Below are 25,459 nucleotides of genomic sequence, written 5' to 3' on the forward strand. Positions count from 1 at the left end.
GTCCTCAGTGACCTCCTGGCTGAGAGCTCAGGAGGCTCCCTATTTGGGCTAGAATGAGGGGCAAGGCCCAGCTTGTAAGTCCAGGAGTGGAGGCACCAGACCTCCCTAAATCACGTAAATGCCCCGGCTACCCGCGGGGTCCACTCTGCTAAAGACAATATGCCCCTGGCAGGCTCCCGCCGTCGGAGAAGGGGGATACGGCCCTGCACAGCACAAAAAATAGGATGTCCTCGTTTTAACCGGTTCCAGCCATTGGCTCCCCAGGCTCCTCCCAGTGTCCAAGGTGGTAAAGTTCCTAGAGCAGGTGGGAGGCGGTGTAGCTCAGTGGTGGGAGCCAGTACAGACCATAAACAGCAGTGACTAAGGGGCCAGAGTCAGCCACAGGGGAGAGGGGGGAATGGTGTAGGAATACGAAGGGCGCACGAAATAGGCTGGACAGGAAAGAGTTATCCCGGACGCGTCGGAGCAGGGACCCGAGAAGCAGGCGGACTTCCCAGTTCTACTCGCCGCCTTTTTTCCGAGGACCCGTTTCCGGCGACTTCACGGCGCGACTGCTCCCGCGCGCCCGGCGCCTGGAGCGCACAGTCTATGGGGCGCGCGCCCCGCTCGCAAGCCTTCCGCGCTTGGCTGCGCCCTCTCACCGCCTCCGCCGGGGTCTCACCTCCTTCCCCCCCCCTCCCGGCACCCGGCTCTCAAACCCCACTCCCGCCTCTCTGGGGACTGACGCGGAGGCAAAGCTCCCAGCGGGCGAGGGATCCCGGAAGGCCGAGCTGCGCCGCGCTGCCCGCCCCTCCGAGGCCGCTGGAGCCTCGCTCGCGGTGGGCGGAGTTCGGACGGAGAGAACTCCCACGGCGGAGCCCTTCGAAAAGGATCACGTCCCCTCCGCCGTCCCCCACTGGACGCGGGAACACCAGAAAAAGTGTTCTCTTGCTACTTTCTTTCTTTCTTTTTAAGGCAGAGGAGGAATCTGGGGGAACCTGACGCCAGAGATCCGGGTCTGCAGTTTTATTGTCAGAGAATTAGAGTAAGGCGCTAAGGAACCCCACCTCTACATCTGTGTAGGTCCTCTCGTTAGTGAAGAGGAGGACGCCTGCATTATTCTTCTCATCTTCTGAACTGTTTAAGACAGCTGAGGTTTGAATATTGAATATACGGTGGACTGTCATGGACAGTGAATAAGGAAGACCGAAGAAGAATTGGTGCCTTTGAATTGTGTTGGCGAAGAATATTGAATACACCACGGACTGCCAAAGGAGGAACAAATCTGTCTTGGAAGAAGTACAACCAGAATGCTCCTTAGAAACAAGGATGGCGAGACTGCGTCTCACGTACTTTGGACATGTTGTCAGGAGGAATCAGTCCCTGGAGAAGGACATCATGCTCGGTAAAGTACAGGGTCAGCGGAAAAGAGGAAGACCCTCGACGAGGTGGATTGACACAGTGGCTGCAACAATGAGCTCAAGCGTAATAAGGAATGGTGCAGGACGGAGCAGTGTTTTCGTTCTGTTGTGCATAGGGCCGCTATGAGTCGGAACGACTCGACTGGCTTCAAAATGGACTACCAAAAGAACAAACAATTCTGTCTTGTAAGAAGTACAACCAGAGTGCTCATTAGAAGCAAGGATAGCGATATTACATCTTACATACTTTGGACGTATTATCAGGAGGGATCAGTCCCTGGAGAATGACATCGTGCTTAGTAAAGTAGAGGGTCAGTGAAAAAAGAGAAAGACCCTCAATGAGATGGATTGACACAGTGGCTACAGCGATGGGCTCAAGCATAGCAAGGATTGTGAACATGGTGCGGGACAGGGCAGTGTTTCATTCTGTAGTACGTAGGGTTGCTATGAATTGGAACTGACTCCAGGGCACCCAACACCGCCACCACCTCTGTTTGTGCTACTTTAGGTAGGTAGTGTGTTCGTAGAAACTTATTCATTTCTTCTAGGTTTTCAAATTTGTTGGAGTACAATTTTTCGTAATATTCTGTTTGATCCTCTTTATCTTGGTTGATTCTGTTGTAATGTCGCCCATTTCATTTATTATTTTGGTTATCATTTTTGTTACATGTTATCATTTTTTTTCCTTTGTCAGTTTGGCCATTGGTTCGTCAACTTTATTGATTCTCTGAAAGAACCGACTTCTGCTTTTGTTCTTTCCATTGTTTTTCTATTTCATTTATTTCTGTTCTGATCTTTATTATTCTCTTTCTTCTGGTGACTGTGGACTTCTTTTGCTGTGCCTTTTCTATTTGTTTAAATTTTCAGGCTAAGTTATTGATTTTGGACCTTTTTTATTTTTTGATATGTGCATTTATTGCTATAAATTTTCCTCTGAGCACTGCTTTTGCTGTGTCCCAGAGGTCTTAGTATGCTCTGCCTTCATTCATATGTGATTCTAAGAATTTTTTAATTTCATTTTTAGTTTCTTCTGTGACCCAATAGTTTTTAAGTAAGGTGTTGTTCAGTTTCCATGTATTCAATTTTTTTTTTCCTTGCTCTTTGTTATTGACCTCTTGTTTTATAGCGTTATGGTCACAGAAGATGCTCTGTGTTATGTTGATGTTTTTGAATTTATTGAGGCTTGCTTTGTGGCCTAGAATATGTTCTATTCTGGGGAATGCTCAACGTGTATTGGAGAAGAATGTGTACTGTGCTGCTGTCGGGTGGTGTGTTCTCTACATGTCTGTGAGTTTGAATTGGTTGATTGTTATTTAGATCTTTTGTATCTTTATTGAGTTTCTTTCTAGTTGTTCTGTCCATCATCAAAAGTGGTGTGTTAAGGTCTCCTGCTATTATTGTAGAACTGTCTGTTTCTCTTTTCAGTTCTGTTAGATGTTGCTTTATGTGTTTTGGACCTCTAGAATTGGATGCATAAATAATTATTCTTGGTAAATTGACCCTTTAATCATTATATAATGCTCTTCTTTGTCTCTTATAATGGATTTTGACCTAAAGTCTATTTTATCTGGAATTATTATTGCTGCTCCTGCTTTCTTTTGGTTACTGTTTGCTTGATATATATATATATGTATATATATAAATATATATATATAAAATATGTGTGTGTATATATATATATATATTTGCACCCTTTGATTTTTAACTTATTTATATTTTTGTATCTAAGATGTGTCACTTGTAGGCAATATATTGGTGGGTCATGATTTTTTCAATTCATTCTGCCACTCTCTGTCTCTTGACTGATACATTTATTTACATTCAGTGTAATTAACAATAGGTATGAATTCATTGCTGTCATTTTGTTATACTTTTTTGTGGTTTTAACAGTTTCTTTGTTCCTCTTAGTTTTTTGTGCTGAGTTGTTTTTGTATATGAATTTTCGTTTCCTATCAATCATTGTTGTTTTGGTGTTTACTGAGTCTTTTTGATTTTCTTATTATTTTGGTGAGTATATTTATTAATATTCTTTTTAGTTACCCTTAAGTTTACCTTTATCCTTTTAAATGTAAAACAGTCTGTTATAATTTGAAATTGCCTTGACTTCTTCTCCATATAGAAGTTCTGTAACTACACCTTTTATTCCCTCTTTTTGTTTTGAAATTGTCGTAGATGACAGCTTAACACCCCTCGTTCCCTGTAGTCAGTTTTGTGGTTTTATTTTACTTTTGTGAAATCTTTATCTGGGTTAGTATCTGTTGTGTGTCTTTATCTCAGGTTGTTGTCTGATGTCATTGGTTCTCTATCTGAAGGACTCCCTTTAATTTTTACTGTAAGGCTGGTGTGGTAGTTACAAATTCCTTTAATTTCTGGTAATCTCTTAGTTTCACCATCATTTTTGAAAGACGGTTTTGTTGAATATCTGATTCTTGGTTTGCAATTTTCTTAATTCAGGATTTTATATGTGTCATCCCATTGCCTTCTTGCCTGCGTGGCTTCTAAAGAGACATTGGTGCTTGGTCTTATTGGTGCCCGTTTGTAAGTGATATTTTGTTTTTCATGAACTGCTTTCAGAATTCTTTGTCTTTGGTTTCGGAAAGTTTGATGATGATATGTCTTGGTGAATATATTTTGTATGAGGTTCATTGGGCTTTTGGGATGGAAACTTTCTCATCTTCCATTATATTTGGAAAATTGTCAATAAATCTTCAAAATTTTTCTCTGTAGTGTTTTTTTTTTCCTCTTTTGGAACTCCTATTGGGCATAAATTATCCCTCTTGATGGTTTCCCACATAACTCTTAGGTTTTCTTCATTTTTCTTCATTCATCTGTTTGTTCCTCAAACAAATTAGTATCAAGGGATTTGTCCTCTATTTTGCTTGTTCTTTCTTCTATTGATCCAGTTCTACTTCTGTATTCTTCTATTGTTATCTATTTCTGATATTTTATTGTCAGTCTTCTGAATTTCTAGTTGTTGCTTTTGTACGGTTTCTAATTGTCTGTTGAGTCTGTCGTTTTGTTCTTGTGTTGTTTCCTGCAGTGTTCTAGGTTTTTTTCTGTGTTTTCCTTGACCTCTTTGAGGATCCTAAATATGTCTTTTGAACTCCTTCTCAGGTAGTTCTATTATCATTTCTTTGTAAAGAAGATTTTCTTTCTTTTTATTTTGCTCATGTGTTTGAGCCATCTTATCCTGTTTCTTCATACAATTTGTATCATATGCTGTCTCCAAGGCATTAAGGTGTTATTTGTTCATATTATCTATTTACTGTTTGTTTTGTCCTGATTTTTTTGTTTGATATATCAGGGTGGGCATGGTGGGCATGCTCAACTGACCACCAGTCTGGCAGCACAGGAGCACTTGCCACCTATTGCCAGGTGGGTGTGGTGGTGGAGGAGGGGGGTGGAGTGGGGTGGATGCACATCATCAATCCCTGGGTGGGCAGAGAAGTGGCAGGGAGTGGGCAGGGTGGGTGTGAGCTGCTGCTTGTCTGGTGGCACAGGAGTATGCGGTGCTCCTCGCTGGGTGGGTGAGGCAGTGGAAGGGAGGGTGAGGGGTGGGGCAGACATGCACTGCCACTGGTCTGTTGGTGTGCAAATGTATGCTGCTGCTCGGGTGAGACAGTGGAGGAGGGTGTAGTGGGTAGGGCAGGCATGCACCACTGCCAGTCACCAATCCGGCGGTGTGGTAGGGTGTGTTGGCACTAACTGGGTGGGTAGGGTGGTGGGCCCGGTGGATACATGTCGCCAGTTATGGGCAGGGCAGGAGTGGATGGGAGTTATACAGGGGCAGAGGGCTCATATCACAGTACCCAGGTGGCTAGGGTGGCAGGGTTGGGGGGCTCACTCTGCTGGTCACCAGGAGGGCTGAGGGAGAGGGAGTGTGCTCCTCTGGTCACCAGCCATGGGTTCTGGGGCACTCCCCGTAGGTTGCAGCCAGCCATCACTACCTGGCCTTGACCAATGTGAGGAGGGGTGCTTGCCCTGAGTCTGATTGGGTGGGGGATCTCCTGCTGATACTCTATGGGTCTACTACTCTGAGGGTTCCACCCACCCTAATGGTCAGGGACCACCACTGATGAGTGGTCCCATCTCTGGTTCCTGGCTCCCTCTCCACTCTGTGGTTGCCAGGATCCCTGGAGCTCTCGCCTGCCTTCCTGTACATTCCCTTCTTCAATTTGGTTCATGTTCTGCTCACCTTGCTTCATGCTGGGTTTGTCTACACAGTTTCTCTGTCTCCTATTGGAATTCTGTGAAATTGGCTTCCTATGTTCCTCACCCAGGGTTGCTGCTTGCTTTGCCTCAAGACAGTCGTGGTACACCGGGCTGGCTGGCAGGGCACCTTCAATCCATAAATCTCCTCGTTCACTGTTTTCATTCTTTCCTTCCCATCAGTGTTCTAATTCTTCATCCTTCCTTTTGATGCTCAGGGTTCCAGGATTGTCATCTGTATCTGTTTTACTTGGTTTTTTTGGTCTTTGCTGGAGGGAGACAGCATGGTGTATCTAAGCCGCCATCTACGGTCACCTCTTCAGTGAGCCCACAACTTGATTTATTCTCGGAACTTCCCTCTTTACCTGTACTTATGGTACTTTTGGGCAGGGTCTGGACCTGGTTTATTCGGACCTGCCGTATCTCCACATACCAGCTCCCTTAGTAAATCAAGCCCATTTCTCCAAGAGAATCTCCGCATGGCCCTGACTCCTGACGTGAGATTCAGCTTCCCCGTGGGGATCTAATGCTAAAAACTATAGCCACCACCAGACAGGGAACTGTAATGACTCCCTCTTTGTCCTCACTCTGATCCAAGCCCAGACTCAGTATCTTCTTTTAATTTCCTATAGCATAGCGAAGAATCAAGCTGCAACATTTAAACAAGGCCTCATCCATAGCTCAGGACAGCAAGACAAAGTAACAAACCAGGTGGTGTGGCTCACAAAGTACAGGTTATTTACTTTCAGTGAGAGGTTCCCTGAGAGCCCGGCCTGTCTTCACTCTGTTCAAACTGTTTCTGATCTGGTCTCAGAGCAGTCCCACTCAGAGATTCCACCCCACTATATCACTTGGAAACCCCGGTGGCATAGTGGTTAAGTGTTACGGCTGATAACCAAGAGGTCGGCAGTTCAAATCCGCTAGGCGCTCCTTGGCAACTCCATGGGGCAGTTCTACTCTGTCCTATAGGGTCACTATGAGTTGGAATCCACTCGATGGCAGTGGGTTTGGTTTTGGTTTTCTACCACCTGGTTTATCAGTGCCTATCTCTTGCTTTTCTGATCAGGTCCTAGGCTTTTAGACTCTTCTGAGGCTTTCTGACCTACTTCTCCTAACATATTTCCCTGGTTGGCTCACCTGCTGAGTTACCTCATGCTGCAGCAGATCCTCTAGCCTCCCAGTTCCCAACTCTACACTCAGCCTCACAGTGCACAGCAAACACCATGCATGTAGCAGGTGCTTAGTAAATACTGGTGCTAGACTTAAATACAGTAAGATCACTTGGGCAGAAGAAAGTAGGTCATTTAAAGACTACAGACAGAACAGGCAATGGAAAAGAACAAAAAGCAATGGCGCACTCCTAAGACCTATTCAAACAAAGTGTCCTCCCACAGAGCAATGTCAGTACGAGAGTGATCAATTTGATTGACCATCTTTTACCATAGCTCAATACTCAACACTATTAAGTTACTCAACGTTCTCCAGTGGCCTTAAGTGAAAGAACCAAAGTGTGGGGGGAAGCATGAAGGAACGAGAAACTTTATACAACTTAAAGAGGCAAGGACAAACACTTGGGGTTTTTTCTTTTAATTATTTACCAGATTAAAAAAGAAAAAATAGTGATTGTTTCTCTTCACCCCCAACATTTCATTTTACCAAGGTAGAGTGGGAGAGAAATTTGCTTAACAGTGATTCATGCTCCTGGCCTGGAGCAAATTCTTCCCCTCTGCACTATACCACCTCAAACAGAGGGACAGGGCAAAGGGCTCCAGGCAGAAATACTTGTGCTTCGGCAGCAGCAGAGCGGCAGTCCTCTCCTCTCCGTTTCTCTTCTCTGTGTTGCCAGAGCATTCAGACTCTCTCCTGTCTGTCCCCCCATACCACCCTCCCCAATTCCTCAAATGGGAAGATGGGACTTCAGGAGGCAGGGGCAGGTGTAAAACAGGGACTGGGGAAGCACACAGCAGATATGACAGAATGTCAACATCTGCTTCTATTGCACATCCTGGCTCAAATCCCCTGCCCTGAGCAATGGGCTGCAGAACGAAACGCTTTTCAAATTCACACAAAGAACCTATTATGTGCAAGGCTCACAAAGGGGAGGTGTGTTGTTGTGTGGCTTGTTCTGGAAAATATACATACATATTTTAAGTTATTCCATAATGGGGACAGGCAAAGATTATGCCTCTTTTAAAAAAGCATATGAGATTTAGACATTTTGGGGCCCTGTAGTCACCTGGGCCTCTCTGTACCAAGTTCAAAAGTCCAAGAATAAACCTTTCCCCAGTCAAGAGATCTTCTGCATAAGATGGATAAGGCAGCAGGGTCCACCAACCACACCAGAGTCCCCCAGCTGTCATGCTTCTAAGCCACTCGGGGTGACCTGGAGAATATGACAAATGACCCTAGAAAGAAACCTTTCACACTGTTATGTTTCTCCATAAAGTGGCAGGTGTTAAGTCCCCTCAAGTAAAACCTTTAAGTGTTTGATTCTCATTATTCTCATTACCAATGGGAACAGAGTGGGACAGGAGTAAGTAGACTAACTGATGTCAGAGACAGAAAAAATCCCTCTAAAAAACAGTGGGAGCAGGGGAGAGGACTGATTCTGATTTGGCAAAGCTGCAAATCTTTCACTCATTGGCTGGAACGAAGCTGGTGGGTGAAGACAAACCTAACTGAGCCAATGGCAAGAACTGCAGGCTATGAGAGACAACAGGTCAAACACAGAACTGTATAAATCGTGGCACTATAAAGATGAGAAGGTAGGTCCATGATACCAGCTGGGAGCAAGCCGTTGGAGCACCGCTTCCAGAAATTCTATGTGTCCTGTAGTAAGTGGTAGCATCCAGGCAACTCAGAATAATTCTCCTTCCTCCTCAACAAATTCTGAGAGTTTCTCATTTAAATACTATGTACATACACATAAAAGCCTGGTCTCCCTTTTATATGAGGGTCCTTCACTTGAGGGTCCTCCAATGGCTTTAGAGAGTCGGTTCCAATTGCCTTTTTGGAGATTTACTGCTTGGGACCAAACCTGCGAGGAAAGGAAATGAATGATTAATAATGACAGGAAGATCTTTAAGATGAAAGCATCCCATTGTTTAAGGGACTGAGTCTTTGTATGATAAACATGCAACTCCCTTACAGGCCTTTGGTACCCCGGCAAACTGAGAATTGGGCTGGGACCCATCACGTCAATTTTACCCTGTGCCTGGCTACTCTGTCAGCCAGGGGACCACATGTCCATCCGCAACCCTGGGAACACAGCTCCATACCTCCCTCTGATAAGGACAGTTTCTCAAGTTCAGCTTCAAGTTCAGCATCCAAGATCCTAGGGATAGGCACACTTTCGGTGTAATATTTCTTATCGGGGTTGTGGGGCACATCCAAAGGTTCTTTGGTGGTATCCTGAAGGAGGACGTCCAATTCCTTCTCAAGTTCCTCACTGTCAAAATCTGCAAAGAAAAGATAACATAAGGACATATAAACTCCGGAAAGGAAACACGTTCAGGAGTCAGCTTTACAAAGATGCTTAGGCCTCCTTGTGGGTTAAAAAAATCATGTGAGTTTCATAAGGTCACTGGAAGTGGAGAGTACCTTCAAACAGATACTCTTTTCTCATACACAAATCTAAGTCATCAAGGAGGTATATTTTGCTAACCCCATGAAACTGACCTTGCTTCCCCTTGCCTTTGAAGAAGGATCTTACAATAAGAAGCCTCATGAATAAGGAACACTGGAGCACAGCAGGGTCACTAATACTGCCCATCAAGGAGGAAGTGGCAATTCTGTATGACTATTCCTTTGTGTAAGCCCCAGAGAAAGGGTCAGGTAGAGAACCCTGGCTGCACCAGGAAAAGCAAATCCATGATCAAACCTATCACCATATCAAGGAATTGAAGTCCTCTTAAAAACGAAGAAAGGAAGGAAATACCAGCTTGTCAACTTACCTAGGCCATTGGTTACCCCACCAGCCAGAGTCTGAGAAACTTCATCCTGGGTGTCACATAGCTATAAGAGAAAAGAACAATGCCTTGAACTGTGCATACATGGTGTCTTTGAGCATCTCAAAGTCTTTGGGGGAAAATGCCCAGGGTTATGAAGCAATACTGTCACATACGAGTATCAAGTAATGCTTCCTCAAGTTCATAAGATAAAAAGTCAAGAACAGCAAAGTCAATGTGCCCTAACTTCCTTTTGTATGTGTTCCTGTCTAGCCCTTTCCATACCTCTTGGATCTGATCCACAAGGCTCTCTGCCTTCTCCACTGTGACATCCTTCATGGAGAGTTTTAGTGCTCCTACCCCAGCCTGGTAGGCATTGAAAACCTAAAGAGACAGAGTTATCAGTGCAAATGAAGAGCATGTGGCAAAATACAAACAACACTGTTTCATCTCCAAACGCCAGCTTTGTTTTTTTGCAACCTACACTTGATTCACCCACACCTACTGGGGCCCAAATTTCCCAACAGGAATAGCAAAGGCAACTGTAGCTACATCCTGGAAGAGCCCAGGCCCCCTCCGAGCAGCACTTAGCCAACAGCAGAGACACAGTGGAGGAGATGAGCAGTGTGTGCTAGGGGGACCAGCCAAGAACTGGAGCAAAGCGGTGAGTGGCTACCATCTGGTCTGTCTGAGAGGCATAGATCCGGTCCAGGATGCCTTGTACAGTGTCCAGCTTGGCATGGAGAGCCTCGATGCGCTTCTCTGTCCGTTGCTTAGCCTTGAGAGACCTCAGTGCCTAAGGGGGCATGGAAATTCAGGTCAGAGTCGGACTGAGCAGGCCAAAGGGTAAGAGGAAGATAGCCCTTCCCAGACACTAAGATTATCCCAGGATTTCTTGCTTCTCATTTGAAAATAAGCTGTGGTACCTGGACCACCTGTAGACCTGTTCCCCTTAGAGCTCCTAGCACGTTGCTCTCTGACCTCCCAGGCACCTCTCGCTGCCAGCCCAGGACCGAAGTAGGCAGCTGGAGGGGAAAAGAGAAACTTACTAGTTGTTTCTTTCCTGCTCGGCAGGCTCGGCGGGCGTCTTCTTTACACCTGTGAAGCAGAGGACAGATGAAAACAGCCGTGCCACAGGATGGCGCAGCGGGGTCCTGAGGCGTCCCTGGTAGCAGACTTAATTCATGTAGTTTCAGATCTGAACATCCAATCCATTCCGCCTAATGGCAAGAAAAACCGTGCCTGACAACCCACTGCCAAACTCTGGCGGCAAGTCAAGATCCGAGCTTGGGCATCTGCACGTGGAAAAGGCAAACTGCCTAAGGATGAGCTTTGTCAATTCACAGGAAGAGAGAACATGGAAACATGGCACCTTAAAAACACACTCTCATTCTGGGAGCCTGGAGACAAGGAATGAACTCCTAACATCACCAATAACCCTGGGTATATCCCTTTGCGTTCTCAAAATGTTCTCACATGTAAGACAAAGTGAACGAGTAAATTCTAATTCAATATCTATATATTCTACTTTTCAGAGACGTGTTCATGTGACTTTACCAGGGACATCCTGTACAGTCATCCAAGGGGGAGAGGGGGATGCCCTCAAAAAGAGCTCTGTGAAGGCAGGGGTTTGGCTTGTTCACCACTGTGTCTCCAGTGCCTGAGATAATACTTGGTCAATGGATACAGGCATGGAAGAATATAAAACACAATGTAATAATCTTTGGGGGCAAAAAAAGATCAAGGCTCATCCTTTTCTCCTTTGTGATATTCTTATTTTCCATGATTTCTGCACTGCACAATTAGTACTTTTGTAATTAGTAAAAAAAAATAAGTTTTTTTTTTTTCCAAAGAGCTCACAGACACCAATGCTTTTCCAGCTCTGAGTGCCAGCTGGGGCAAGTGGGGCTCAGCTAAGGGGTAGAAGTTACCTCTCTGCTTCTTGGGATAAGGACTCCACCTTGCGCGAGAGGAGCTGCTCACTCTGCATCAGCTGGTATACCCCAACATCTACGTCGTTGACGGGAGAGACCTTGGCATGTGGCCCTCGGGCAAACTTGACAATCTGAGAGATAAGGAAAAATTACTGCTCTCCCTACCACAAATGCTGAGAAAATCCCAAGCAGAAATGCTGGTGGGCATGTTAGTTTATATGTAATAGATCACTGGTGAGGCAATGAATGAACAAATGAATTTCCGTACCTTTTCTCCATTCTGCTCGAGGACTGTGACTCTCTTCTCTTTCTGCAGCTGCAGCAACACCAAGTAGAAGGTCCTCTCATCTGGGCAGGAGCTAGCACAGACAGTACTCAGCTCTGACAGGGCCACCACTGGGTGGGAGGAGAGAGGGGAGTTCTGATACAGACGATACACCTCCTCAGCCTTTTCCTGCAAGGAACGGAAAATGTTCTCACCTGCCCTGATCATAGCCCATGGGACCCAATGAACTTGACCTCCATGCTTCAAAAACACTATCACACAAGGGAAGAGCAGGGGAACACCAATGCAATCTTCCTTTAAAGCAGCTAGCTTTTTTTTTTTTTTTCCCCCATCTTTAAAGGATGAAGGATTTGTGTTTTTTTAAACCTTGAAGGAAAGTCTGGTGAATATGTCTGAAATGAGGTACATGAAATATTGGGAGCCAACTCTTGTCTGCACTTCCATTTGAGACTTTATGTTCCTACCTCTCCCTGCCTCACAGTTCCCCAAGGAAGAAGGAGGCAATGTGGTGTGCTGGAATAAGCCGTGAACTAGAGTTGAGAACTGATTTCCAGCCCAGCTAATGTAACCGTGGACTGGTCACTATCTCTCTGGCCCTCAGTATTCCTCTCACAAATCAAAGAGGTTGGATGAGATGACATCTAAATTCTCTTCCAATTCTAGTCTCTCTATTTTTAATCCAATTGGCAATACTGCAAACAAGAACACTACTGAGTCCACAGAGAGTCTCAGAAGGTCGAACAGGATTATTGTAAGAAGATAAAGAAATATCTACTAAGGTATCTATGGAGCGCTGTGAAAATATAGGGAAGCTCGAGGGTTTGCCTGGGAGTTCAGAGGTTTCTTTGGAAAAAAATGGTTGAGTAAATTACTAGGTGAAGGCTTGTGGGAAGGGTGTCTCAGGAAGAGGGACAAGCATGAGCAATGGCATAGAAGCATGAATCAGTGTGTACAGAGGGGAAGGGGAGAGTAAAAGCAGTCCTATATCATTAAAGTGTAATAACTTATACATCATCCTTTATTCTTCAGATGATGGTAGTGCAGTGCAGTGAATTACTTAATACGGTCCTTCTAGCCATGTATGTTCTTGTGACTCCCACAAAATGACTGGATTGGACATCTTGTTAATAATGCAAATAAAGTACACGGAACTGTGGGGGGTGGGACCATGCAAATAAAGTATATGGAACCTTAATGAGGGCATGGGTCAGTCTGCCATCCTGCTAGCCTTAAAGGAAGCCAATCCCAGAGGCTGAGGGGTAGGGAGGGCAGTGGGGAGAACCTCACTACCATTAAGAAGAAGAGCCAGGAGTGAAGTGCATCTTTTGAACCCAGGGTCCCTGTGCTGAGAGCTTCCTAGACCCAGGAGACAGGGGGCCCAGAGGAGCTGAGAGAGCTGTCTTGTACTGAAAAAGGGAGACTTTTCCTACATGCTTCCTGATCCTCGTCCTATGTTGTAGCCTGTTGATCCCAATCCTGAGTTGTAACCTGTTACTTCCCTAATAAACCCCATAACTGTGAGTATAATCTGTGAGTTCTGCGTGGCCATCGCAACAAATTTTTGAACCCAGCAGAACTGCAGAGAGTGCTGTGGGAAGGACGGCTGGTGTCAGAACTGGTAAAAAGGTTGGAGAGAGGAGGTATGTCTGACCCCCATCTCATAGGGATCATCAACTTTGGACTGATGCTGATGGTGATTCTCCTCCTCCTTCTTGAAGTCAGAGGACCTCTGATGCCATGCCGCCATTTTTACAGGTAGTCATTGAAGGGGAATGACGTGGCTAGAGTAACAAAAATCCAGCTGAAAACTGGGAAAGGATGGAATTGTAGAGAGTCAGGATTGGCGCAGGGAGATCACTTATGCAAAAGAATATGAGGGGCTGAACTAGGGCGATGACAAGAGGGATAGAGAAGGGATGGATTCAAACAAAATGTATAAAACTGACAATACATGGTAACTGGGTAGGGGTTGAAGGGGAAAGGAGTCAAGGATAACTCCTAGGTTCTAGCTTAAGTGACCGGGTGGAGGTGATGCTATTAATTAATATCAAGAATACAGAAGGAAAAGCCTATTTTAAAGGAAAGGCAAAACATTCCATTTTGGACATGTTGGTTCGAGATACCTGAAGGACATCCAGGAAGATACATATAAGAGATAAATGGATTTACAAATTTGAAATTCAAAGGAAACACTAGAACAAGAGATGTAAATCTGGAAATCCTTGGCATATATGTGGTAATTAAAACCACAAGTGTAAATGCAATTACCCAAGGAAATTAAGAGAGGAAAGAAGTACGCTTAACGCACACTAATGTTTAAAGGTGAAGAAACCAACAAAAGAGACCCAGAAACATCTAGGTCAACTGACATAACAAAGTGTATCTAGAAAATGCTCTGCATCCCACTTTGGTAAGTGGCATCTGGGGTCTTAAAAGCTAGCAAGTGGCCATCTAAGATGCATCAATTGGTCTCAACCCACCTGGAGCAAAGGAGAATGAAGAACACCAAAGACACAAGGAAAATATGAGCCCAAGAGAAATGGCCACGTAAACTAGGCACTCCATTAGCCTGAGACCAGAAGAACTAGATGGTGCCCGGCTACCATCAATGACTGCCCTGATAGGGAACACAACAGAGAATCCCTGATGGAGCAGGAGAAAAGTGGGATGCAGAACTCAAATTCTAGTGAAAAGACCAGACTTATAATGGTCTGACTGAGACTGGAGGGACTCCAGAAGACATGGCCCCCGGACTCTCTGTTAGCCCAGAACTAAAACCATTCCTGAAGCCAACTCTTAGACAAAGAATAGACTGGACTATGAGACATAAAATGATACTGGTGAGGTGTGTGCTTCTTAGCTCAAGAAGACACACGAGACTATGTGGCCAGCTCCTGTCCAGAGATGAGATGAGAAGGCAGAGGGGACAGGAGCTCGCTGAATGGACAAAGGAAATACAGGGTGGAGAGGAGGAATGTGTTGTCACATTGTAGGGAGAGTAACTAGGGTCACATAACAATGTGTGTGTAAGTATTTGTATAAGAAACTGACTTGAACTGTAAACTTTCACTTAAAGCACAATAAAAAAAGAACTGTGTTCCAAAAAAAAAAAGAGACCCAGAAGGACTGCTTAGAGAGTACTAAGCAATGTAATGTCAAAAAGTCAAGGGAATGTGAAATTTTAAAGAGCAAGTGGTCAAAAGTGTCAAAGGCAGAAAAGTCTGATTAAGACAGAGACTAAAGTTTTCATTCGATTTGACTGCCCTGTAAGAAAATAACAGTATAAAGTTACTGCAGTAACAGTGTGGTATCTGCATACAAACACATTAATGGCATACAACATTAATAAATGGTGTAAAGACAATTGGCTATCCATTTGGAAGAATAAATTCAGAGCTTTTCCTCCCCACATATATAAAAACAAATACCAGAAGAATTGAAATTTAAGCTAAAACAATAGAATTATAAAGTAATTTGAAGAAAATATAAAAGAATATCTGATTAATCTTGAAGAAGATGCCTTCCTAAGCAAGAACAGAAATTCAGTAGCCATAAAGGAAATATGTGACAGCTCTGACTACAAAAAATGAAAACATCACAAATAAAAGAAAATCAAACATACAGGGTGAACACCCATGTTCATTGCAGCATTATTCACAGTAGGAAAAAGATGGAAACAACCTAAGTGCTCATCAATAGATGAATGGGTAAACATATGGTACACACACACATTGGAACATTACGCAACAATAATGAACAATGATGAATTTGGGAAACATCTCACACGGATGAGTCTGGAGGGCATTATGCTGAATGAAATGAGGCAATCACGAAAGGGCAAATACTGTATGACACCACTATTATAAAAATTCATGAAAAGATTTACACACAAAAAGAAACAACCTTTGATGCTTACGAGGGGTGGGGAGAGAAAAACACTGAACAGACAATAGGTAAGTGGTAACTTTGGTGAATGGTAAGGCAGTACACAATAGTGGGGAAGTCAACACAACCGGACCAAGGCAAAGTGCATGAAAGCTTCATAGGCACACCCCTGAGGGAATGAATTACTGGACTGAGGTCAGTCTCATGGGACATCTAGCTCAACTGGCATAACATAGTTTATAAAGAAAATGTTCTACATCCTACTCTGGGGAGTAGCATCTGGGTTCTTAAAAGCTTGTAAGCAGCCATCTAAGATACTCCACTGGTCTCACCCTGTCTGGAACAAGGGAGAATGAAGAAAACAAAAGACATAAGGGAAAGATTAGTCCAAAGGACTAATGGACCACACGTACCACAGCCTCCACCAGACAGAGTCCAGCACAACTGGATGGTGCCCAGCTACTAGCACCGAATGCTCTAACAGGGATCACAACAGAGGGTCCTGGACAGAGCTGGAGAAAAATGTTGAAAAAAATTTTAACTCACAAAAAAAGACCAGACTTACTGATCTGACAGAGACTGGAGAAACTCCAAGGGTATGGCCCCCAGACACCCTTTTAATTCAGTACTGAGATCACTCCTGAGGTTCACCCTTCAGCCGAAGATTAGACAGGCCCATAAACCAAAACGAGACTAAGTGGGCATACCAGCCCAGCAGCAAGGACAAGAAGGCAGGAGGGGGCAGGGAAGATGACAATGGGGAACCCAAGGTCAAGGAGAGAGTGTTGACATGTTGTGGGGTTGGCAACCAATGTCACAAGACAATATGTGCATTAATTATTTAATGAGAAACTAATTTGCTCTGTTAACCTTCACCTAAAGCACAATAATAAAATAAAATAAAACACCATACTGAGAAACAATATTTACATCCCTAGCCCTGGTAGCACACTGGTTAAGAGAGCTTGGCTGCTAATCAAGAGATCAGCAGTTTGAATCCACCAGCTGCTCCGTGGAAACCCCATGGGGTAGTTCTACCCTGTCCTATAGCGTTGCTATGAGTTGGATATCAACTCGTCGGTAATGAATTTGTTTTTTTTGGTTAGTACTAAATATATTACATGTATCTCTAATATACAAAAAACACCTACAAACCAACATAAAAGACAAACAACCCAATATAAAAAAGCCAAAGGATATGAATAGGAAATTCACAGATATGTAAATGGCCGGTAGATAGGTAAAACGATGCTCACCTCACAAGGAGGAAGTATCATTTTTTTTTTGTTGTTCATCAAATGGGCAGAAGTTTCAAAGACTGATGTCATCCAGTGCTGGTAATGATGTGAGGAGACTGAACATTTTAATGTAGACTTGATGAAAGCATAAATTAGAACAAACCTCTTGAAAAGTAATCTGGCACTTTCTGTTAAAATTTAAAACTCGCATACTCATTTCGCACACATACTTCTAGTAGGAATACACAGATATGCACAAGGCTGCTGGAAGTAGCATTTTTTGGTAACAGAAATTGGAATGACTTAAATGTTCATCAGTGGGCACTTTTGGGTAAACTGCGGCGTATCTATAGAAATTACACAGCCATCAAAAAGAATGAAGTAGATTTATGTGTAGAGACCTGGAAAGATGTCTATGATATACTAAAACGAAAAAGGAAAAAAAGCAGATTGCAGACTAATAGGTAAAATAAGATTCTGTTATTGGAAAAAAATTGTGTGTGTGTATAAACATACGTATGTATGTGTGTGCATGGCGCTCTGGCGCACGGTGGTTGAGAGCTTGGCTGCTAACCAAAAGGTCAGCACTCCTTGGAAACCCAATGGGGCAGTTCTTCTCTGTCCTACAGAGTTGCTGTAAGTTGGAATCGACTCCACTGCAACAGGCCCGGATTTTCAGATGTACGTGTATACTTAGTCACTCATTCAACACGTATTTACTGACTGCCTACTAGGTACCAGACACTTGCCAGCGTCCTAGAGCCCATGAAACTTCTCCCTTCTAGTAGAAGAGACAGGTAATAAACCAGTAAATAAGGTTTTCAGGCACTACTAAATGCTAACACAAAAATAAAACGGCAAGTAACACAAAAGAGTGTGGCAGCGGCAACAAGAAAAAGATATGTCTGTAGACAGGAAAAAAATGCAGAGGGCACATACTCAAAGAAATAAAAATGGAAACTACAGAAAAGAAACTTTCATTTCTTTGTATAACTTTTTTCAGTAGCAAAATCATGGTTAATTTTTCCCTTTTTTGTATTTTTCATTATTTTTTCAAATAAAGTAAAAAGTTACTACCTCTTTTCAATTTACTGCTGAAGCAGCCTTTCTTCTTTTTGTAAAAATTCCGAGATAGGACCCATCAGTTTCACAAATGTAAACAAGTCCCCAGCCCAGGAGAAAACAGCAAAGTCATCATATATTTGAATGAAGATTTTATCAAGGAAATGTTAAGCGTTCTGTTTAGTGACATAAACTGGATATACATTTAACAGTACTATGCCTTTGAATTGTGGTGTTGGCAAAGAATGTTGAATATACCACAGACTGCCAGAAGAATGAACAAATCTGTCTTAAAAGAGGTATGACCAGAATGCTCCTTAGAAGCAAGGATGGGGAGACTGCGTCTTTCATACTTTGGACATGCTGTCAGGAGGGATCAGTCCCTGGAGAAGGACATCATGCTTGGGAAAGTACAGGGTCAGCAGAAAAGAGGAAGACCGTCAACGAGGTGGATTGATACAGAGGCTGCAACAGTGAGCTCGAGCAAAACAATGATTGTGAGCATGGTGCAGGACCGGGCAGTGTTTCGTTCTGTTGTGCATGGGGTTGCTATGAGTCGGAACCAACTCCACAGCACCTAACAACAACAACAACATGCATTCCACAGAAGATAAAAAACCCATTGCCGTCAAGTTGATTTTTACTCATAGTGGCCCTATAGGACAGAGTAGAGCTGCCCCATAACACTTCCAAGAAGCAGCTGGTGGATTCAAACTGCCAACCTTTTGGTTAGCAGGCAAATGCTTAACCATTGTGCCACAGATGATAGGCCTGGTGATCTGCTTCTATTAAGATTACAGGCAAGAAAACCCTATGGAGCAGTTCTACTCTTTAACACATGGGGTCGCCATGAGTCGCAATAGACTCGGCTGCAACTAATAGCCATGATATGTTTCTGCAGAGCTAGAAGTATTTTTCTATTTAAATAGGATTGACTAAACTGCTTCCAAAAATTACTGTTGGAAGACGTATATAACTCCCTTCAACCCTCCACTCTCCCATCCCAGCATTTGGTCTGAAAAGATGGCGGAACAAAACCACGTATGTGGCGGGTAAATGGGTCTGGCTTCTCCTTTGGTCTAGATTAGAGAACACAGTAGGGAAAAGACTGCCAAGAGGAACTGAGCTTGGCCCATGACCACCCAAACCATCCTGTAGTTTCTGTGGGGACCCTGACTAAGCCCTAGAATCAGGACACTGGGGAGTACCACAGCAGGGAGAAGGGAGGAGGTGCGGGCTCCCCTGAAGAAAATGTGTGCTGCTCAGTCAAAAGTCCTGAGGAATACGAAGTGATTTGTAGATTTTGAAGACCTCCTCCTTAACCTAAGGCAGAGAGGATGAATTTGGAGATTCTCTTGGGGTCGGGGGTGGGGACTCTGTGCTGAAGCCCTGAGGTTGGGCTTGGGTCTGTAAGTTTTACAAGCAACTACTGCCTTGGTATACCTGCCTTGGTATACTTGTTACTCTGTGTTCAGTTAACTTTTGTAAACACATACACATTTAAAGGTTATTATAATCTTGTCCATACAGCTTTGGTGGAGTGGTGGGGGCTGAAGTATGTCTACGATGGGTCACAGAGTGAGTGGGAGGTGAGGAAGTGGTGACAAGGCATGAGATCACACTTAGCAAAGCTTGGCAAAGAAGGAGAGAGGCACAGTAGTAACTAGACAAGAGCCCAGGTCCCACCAAGGAGTAATTTTGTGATGAGGAAAACCCGGATGAGTTCAGAGGCTAAAGAAGGAGCGAGAAGGGAGAAGGAATATATATGAAGAGAGAAAGAGAGAGGGAGCTGGAATATACAGGTCAAGCGGCTAACTGATAGGACATTGGGCCAAGATGGGTACGGACAGGCTCACAAGCACATGTGGAATAGGACACTTCATCCTCTGAGCTTGGGGAGAAAGAAGTGCTCAGATGAGGTTAAATTTGAGGTGGAGGAACAGAAAACCGAAGGTGTTCACCCAGGAGATTCTACCTTCTCAAGGAAGTCAGAGGCAAAGTTGTAGAGTAGAGAAAGAGGAGAATGGAACAGGTATCAAAGGGAGTCGGAGAGGACAAGAAATATGGGCCGTGGAGTGCTCCGCAGGCTCACCTAAAGCTGGGGACCGTGAATGTGGCCCTAGGCGGGTTTGTGGACAATTTTCACCAGCAGTGCATGTGGACTGTGTGGCTGATCTAAGGCTTTGGATTTGCCAGGCAACCCTTACTGTGGACCAAGAGTGATGTGAAGGACCTGATGGTATTGATGAGGGTCACATGATCTAGGCTGAGTAGGGAAGGCGGGACAGAAGGAAGATGGCTGACCAGGGATGCCCGAAGGGGTCAAGGCTGTGGTGATCTCTTCTAGACAGAAGAGTAAGGGGCAGTGTGGGGGTGTGGAAGTAAGCCGTGAGTGAGCTGGAAGGGGAGAGAGTTAGAGTCAGAGAGGAGGAAATCAGCACCTAGTTTTCTGATTTAGGGGACAGCGAAGTCCAAAGTTACAAAGTCCTTAGAAATTTTGAGTAGTTGTTGTCAGTAAACTACAGAAGGCAAAGCATTTTCTAAACTTTGGCTTATTATTAATTCCTACAAATACTAGAAAATAGTCAACAGTTATGTCCTGACAAGTCATAGACAAAAGATTACCATGGAAATGTAAAAGTCCAGCTAACAAATAAACAATGCTCAAGGTACAGTATAAGGAAGGTCTATATAATTCAGATAAACTTAGTTATCAGCTCTGTCACCGCGTAAAAAAAAGATATTCTTTCTCTAAGAAGACATACGAGGAATGAGGAGGGTCCTGTCACCATCAGATGACACCTAGACTTCTCCCTTCTAAGTACCCACCTTAAGCAGCTCCACAGCCACCAGTACCTCCTCAGCAGGAACCTTATTGTCCCCCAGCATGTTAGAAAGAGTCCACTTGAGGGGCTTCAGCAGAAAGACCCCGACTCCCCAGGATATCCAGCTGCTGTCTACACTGGCCATGAAGTCTGACTCCCGCTGTAGCTCCCCTCGACTGCAGGGATGGAAAGAGTGGGCATGTCAGTAGTGCTGAATGTGCCATGTTTCATCCCAGTCCCCACCTTTCCCACCTCATTCCCTCACCCCAAGAGAGGAATTTCATTGGCACCATCATGTGGTTGTGGCGGTGGTGCCATCCAGTCAATTCCAACTCACAGCAACCCCGTAAGACAGAGGAGGACTGCCTCGTAGGGTTTTCTTGGCTGTGATCTTTACTGGAACAGATCGTCACGTCTTTTCTCTTGCAGAGCACCTGGTGGGTTCAAACTGCTGACCTTCTGGTTAGCAGCCAAGTGCATAGCCGTTGTGCCACCAGGGCTCCTTAGCATCAACATAACTACCACTTATTAGGCATCTACTATGTGCCAGTTGGAGTCCTGGTGGCACTGTGGTTAAAGAGCTTGGCTCCTTGTTGGATCCTTAGAAACCCTACGGGGCAGTTCTACCGTCTTATAGGGTCACTATGAGTCAGAATTAACTTTACGGCAATGGGATGTGCCAGTTACTATGAGCAGCAGTGTTTATACTCTGGCTCCAAGCCTCAAAACAACTCTGCAAGAAAAATGGTGTTATTGGCATTTTAATTAATGGGAAAACTGAGGGACAGAAGTGATCTGCCCAAAGCAAGGAGGCCAAATATTAGCTAGGATCTCTCTGGCCCCAGATGTGCAAGGAGGCAAGGGAGGGTACAAGACGTGTGCTGAAACTTCTTTTTACAAATGGAGCTCAAAATGATAAATTAAAATAACAATAATGCTTGGCTTCTGAGTGCAAGACTCAGGAAGAATACAACGATGTACCCAAACCCCTTGCCGTCGAATTGATTCCAACTCATAGTGATCCTATAGAGAAAGGGGTTTCTGCACGTCTTAGCTAGGGTGACAATGAAAAGTAAGCATTTTGTGGTGCTGGTAATAATAACAGCAACTAAGTTTTCTGAATACTTACCATGGACCAGGCACTATGCTAAGGGCTATAAAAGGAATATCTATTCAAATCTTCACAATAAACCTCAGTGCAATTATCACCGTCATTTATAATTTGTTAAACTGAAGCTTAAAGAAATCAGATAATTTTCCCACAGTCACATAACTTAGCAAGTGGCAGAGCCAGGCTTTGGGCCCAGGCTGTTTGGTCCCTGATGCTACTCTGCTTCCATGGAGAAATATCTCCCTCAGAAATTCTTCAAGTGCCAGATACAGGGAAGCACCAAGAAGCTTCAGTGAGCTCCAGGAGAGGGGAACTCATGGTACTAAAGGCCTTCGGATCAGTGTTTGTAAGTAATTTTCCTGCCGCGACATGGAAGCCCAGACTGGCCTTGTCCGTCGCTGACTTTTCAGCCACTATCTCCTCTGCTCCCCACTTCAGGCATGAACGAAACTTTCTCCACAGTACACTTCTTAGAGAGATTTCAGAAAAAGGCTTGTCATACCAATATCAACCAATGGGAAAAAAAACCAAAACGGTTGGGTTTATTCTGACTCACAGTGACCCTACAGGACAGAGTAGAACTGCCCCCATAGGGTTTCTAAGGCTGTAATCTTTACAGAGGCAGACTGCCATATCTTTCTCCTGCAGAGCAGCTGGTGGGTTCAAACCACTGTCTTTTTGGTTAGCAGCCAAGCATTTAACCACTGTGTCACCAGGGCTCCTTAACCAATAGAAAGGTACAGGGAATAAAAGTAGGGAAGGAAAAAGACAGCTCTTAATCAAATAGAGCAGCAAGTTAATTAAAATAACAAACATCAAAAACTTTCTCTTTCATTCACAGAGCAAAGCACCATGCTAGGCTGGCCTCAGTATGACATGTATAGTGTCAAGTGCAAATCATTTAGAAACAGAAGCCCAGGGGTCAAGTCTTATTATTACCCCTAACTAGCTGTGTAACCCTGGTAAGTCACTTGACCTCTCTGAACCTCAGTTTCCTCTTCTGTCTTTTGAGGGTAACACTATCACCTCACCCAGAGTACTACTGAAAGGATCAGAAGAAATGGTGTACGCACAGTATCTGCATACTGTGAACTGCTGAAAATCCATTAGACACTGATATTACCTCCTCCGGAAAGCCCCCAAACTTTGCACTTGTTGCACACATATCACCTACAGGACCTCTCAGGGCACCCAGGTACTCAGTAAAGCACTCACCCTCCTCATGTCGTCTGCTCCAAACAACTTGTGCCAAGGACAAGCCAGGATACGCCAGACACATACCTGTGCCAGGGAGTTGTTATCAAGATCCCTACAGGCTTCTTCCCCATAACTGTCCTCTCCTTACTGATCCTCCTTGGTTTAATAAATCCTATCTCACAGACCTTCTGTTCCAGGACTAATTCAAGTTTGAAGCCCCCCTAAGAAATAACTACATATTGGGACTCCAGGTCAGACAAATCTTTGTCACCTGTGCCAAACGGGCTTCTCCTGCCACCATCGGGATCCCACCTAATCGGACTACCCCGGCCCTCAAATTACCCCCCATACCCTCTCCTCACAAGCACACCTAACCCAGGCTCCTTCTTTTCTTTCTCCTTCTTCATCTATTGAACAAACACTGAACGCCCACTCTGTGTCAGACCCTTGGCTGGACATGGTGTGCTGTCAGTGAACAGGACCCTTCCCCTGCCCTCAGGGAGAGGCCCCCGCCGCCGCCCCCGCCCCCGCCCGGCCCGCCCCTCACCGCAGCAGGTCCTGCAGCACCGTGGGCAGCCCCAGCGGGACGCTGCCCTTGCGCTGAAAGGCCTCCTGCAAGTCTCGCAGACGCAGGCGCACCACCCCCTGGCGGCGGCTGTAGCTCAGCACCAACGGCGCCCAGAAGCCCATCTTGCTGTCCCAGTCGGTGCTGTTCACCTCGCGACTCCTTTTGAAGGCGGAGAACAGGAAGGACATGCGCTCCTCATCCTTCTCCCATTCGGGGGGCAGTAGGCCTGCCAGGTCTCCCCCGGCCGGAGCCTCGGCCTCCCGCTCCGGGGACCACATCGGAACCCCAGCCCCGCCAAGGCTCCAAACACAACCCCAGCCCTGCTTCCCTTCCCCCCTAGAGCCCTCCCGGCTTCCGTTCCTTATCACCTCCACCTGCGTCATCACGTCACCACCGCCCACAGCGTGAGATAAGTCTTGCACATCCTCATTGCGCGTGCGTGGCGCTGCGCTCCTTTCGCCAGAGGGCGGGATAACGACTTTATTCTCAGAGAGACACACGGCGCTTGCGCCGACTTCTTGTCCCGCGGTCTTTGTGAGGAAAGAAGGGCTTTGCACATGCGCGGACGGTAGGCGTGCTTTTCGCCAGGTTAGGAATCATAGAGTTTGGCGAAGCGATATAGAGAGCCAAAAAATGATGCCACTTCCTTGTAGGAGTGATTCGAGGTACTAGACTGCAGAAGTCTCCGCTAAGGATTGTCAGCACCGTTTGGATGAATCTCGAAACGCCGATCGTGGTTTACCAGCAGCTCTTCAGACATTTGAACTTCCAAATATGCCTTCTACAATAATGTCATTAGATAAACAACTGCAGGTTGCTTAAACTTTGTGATAGTGTACACACTGATTTTGAGAGATACGTAAGCTTCCACTGGAGCCTTGGTGGCGCAGTGGTTAAGCGCTATGGCAGCTATCCAGAGGTTGGCAGTTCAAATCCCCCAACTGCTCCTTGGAAACCCTATAGGGCAGTTCTCTGTCCTGTTGGGTCGCTATATGTCGAAATCGACTCAAAGGCAACGGGTTTGGTTTCTTTTTCTTTTCTTTTTTTTTTTGGTAAGCTTCCACTACTTTTGCTCCCCACTTGCCGTCTTTTTTCCTTCTTACTTTCAATATCCTGTTGTGTGCAGTCCAGCCGATTCGCACTCATAGCGACCCTATAGGACAGAGTAGAAGCGCCCCATAGAGTTTCCTAGGTTGTAATCTTTACAGGGTCGCTATGAGTTGGAATCGACTGTATGGTAACGGGGTTAATCTTTACAGGAGCAGGTCGCCAGGGCTGAGCCGCTGGTGGGTTCCAACCCCCAACCTTTCGGTTAGCACCCGGCGCTTAACCGTTGCACCACCGAGGCCCCTTGTCAATTTCCTAGATCCTTAAAAGTCCAGCTCAATTCAAACTCTTCCTTGAAGCCTTCTCCGAGTATTCCGACTCATTGTTGCTCTCTTTCATGGACTACACAATTTAATTTTTACTATTCTGTCTCTTGTTCCTTCCCTAGTTCCCTGAGGGCAGGTACAATGATTTAAATATACCTCTGTAACACATAAACAAACAAAAACCCACAAAACAAAAATAGTTGTCATTAAGTCAGTTCCAACTCATGTTACCCCCACGTGTGTCAGAGTATAGCTGCTCTCCATACAGTTTTCATGGCTGTGACCTTCTGGAAGCAGATCGCCAGGCCTTTCTTCCGAGGTGCCTCAGTGGACTATAACTGCCAACCTTTCGGTTAGTAGCCTAGCACTTACCGATTTGCATGACCCATAGACACATAGGCGATGCAGAATAAATGTTCCATAA

The 25,459-nt window shown here is 45.0% G+C and overlaps 1 protein-coding gene across 5 annotated transcripts; it reads right to left on the reverse strand.

Moving 5' to 3' along the window:
* Positions 1–5,462: 5,462 nt before the first annotated feature.
* CHMP7 (charged multivesicular body protein 7) lies at positions 5,463–24,013 on the reverse strand. 5 transcript variants are annotated; one of them, XM_064272687.1, is made up of 11 exons: positions 23,642–24,013; positions 20,791–20,962; positions 16,075–16,173; positions 11,759–11,944; positions 11,488–11,621; positions 10,606–10,654; positions 10,233–10,352; positions 9,842–9,940; positions 9,563–9,623; positions 8,888–9,067; positions 5,463–8,646 (listed from the first exon to the last, which is right to left on the reverse strand). In XM_064272687.1, the coding sequence occupies exons 1-11, from the start codon at positions 23,938–23,940 to the stop codon at positions 8,594–8,596; spliced, it is 1,452 nt and encodes a 483-aa protein (XP_064128757.1). In that variant the 5' UTR covers positions 23,941–24,013; the 3' UTR covers positions 5,463–8,593. The 5 variants fall into 5 exon arrangements, with proteins under 5 accessions (XP_064128757.1, XP_064128761.1, XP_064128760.1 ...); XM_064272691.1 differs by lacking the exon at positions 23,642–24,013 and adding an exon at positions 23,113–23,178 and having other exon boundaries at positions 5,465–8,646; XM_064272690.1 differs by having other exon boundaries at positions 6,034–8,646; positions 23,812–23,973.
* Positions 24,014–25,459: the final 1,446 nt, after the last annotated feature.

Source organism: Loxodonta africana, chromosome 19 (genome assembly GCF_030014295.1).
Source record: "Loxodonta africana isolate mLoxAfr1 chromosome 19, mLoxAfr1.hap2, whole genome shotgun sequence".
NCBI classification, from domain to species: Eukaryota; Metazoa; Chordata; class Mammalia; order Proboscidea; family Elephantidae; genus Loxodonta; species Loxodonta africana.

Coding starts and splice junctions, on each gene's coding strand:
- CHMP7 (XM_064272687.1), bottom strand. CDS start 23,940: ATGTGGTCCCCGGAGCGGGAGGCCGAGGCTCCGGCCGGGGGAGACCTG. Junction 10,353..10,605: donor GAGCAGGAAAGAAACAACTA/GTAAGTTTCTCT, acceptor ATGCCCCCTTAG/GCACTGAGGTCTCTCAAGGC. Junction 9,624..9,841: donor TTGTGGATCAGATCCAAGAG/GTATGGAAAGGG, acceptor TTTCTCTTATAG/CTATGTGACACCCAGGATGA.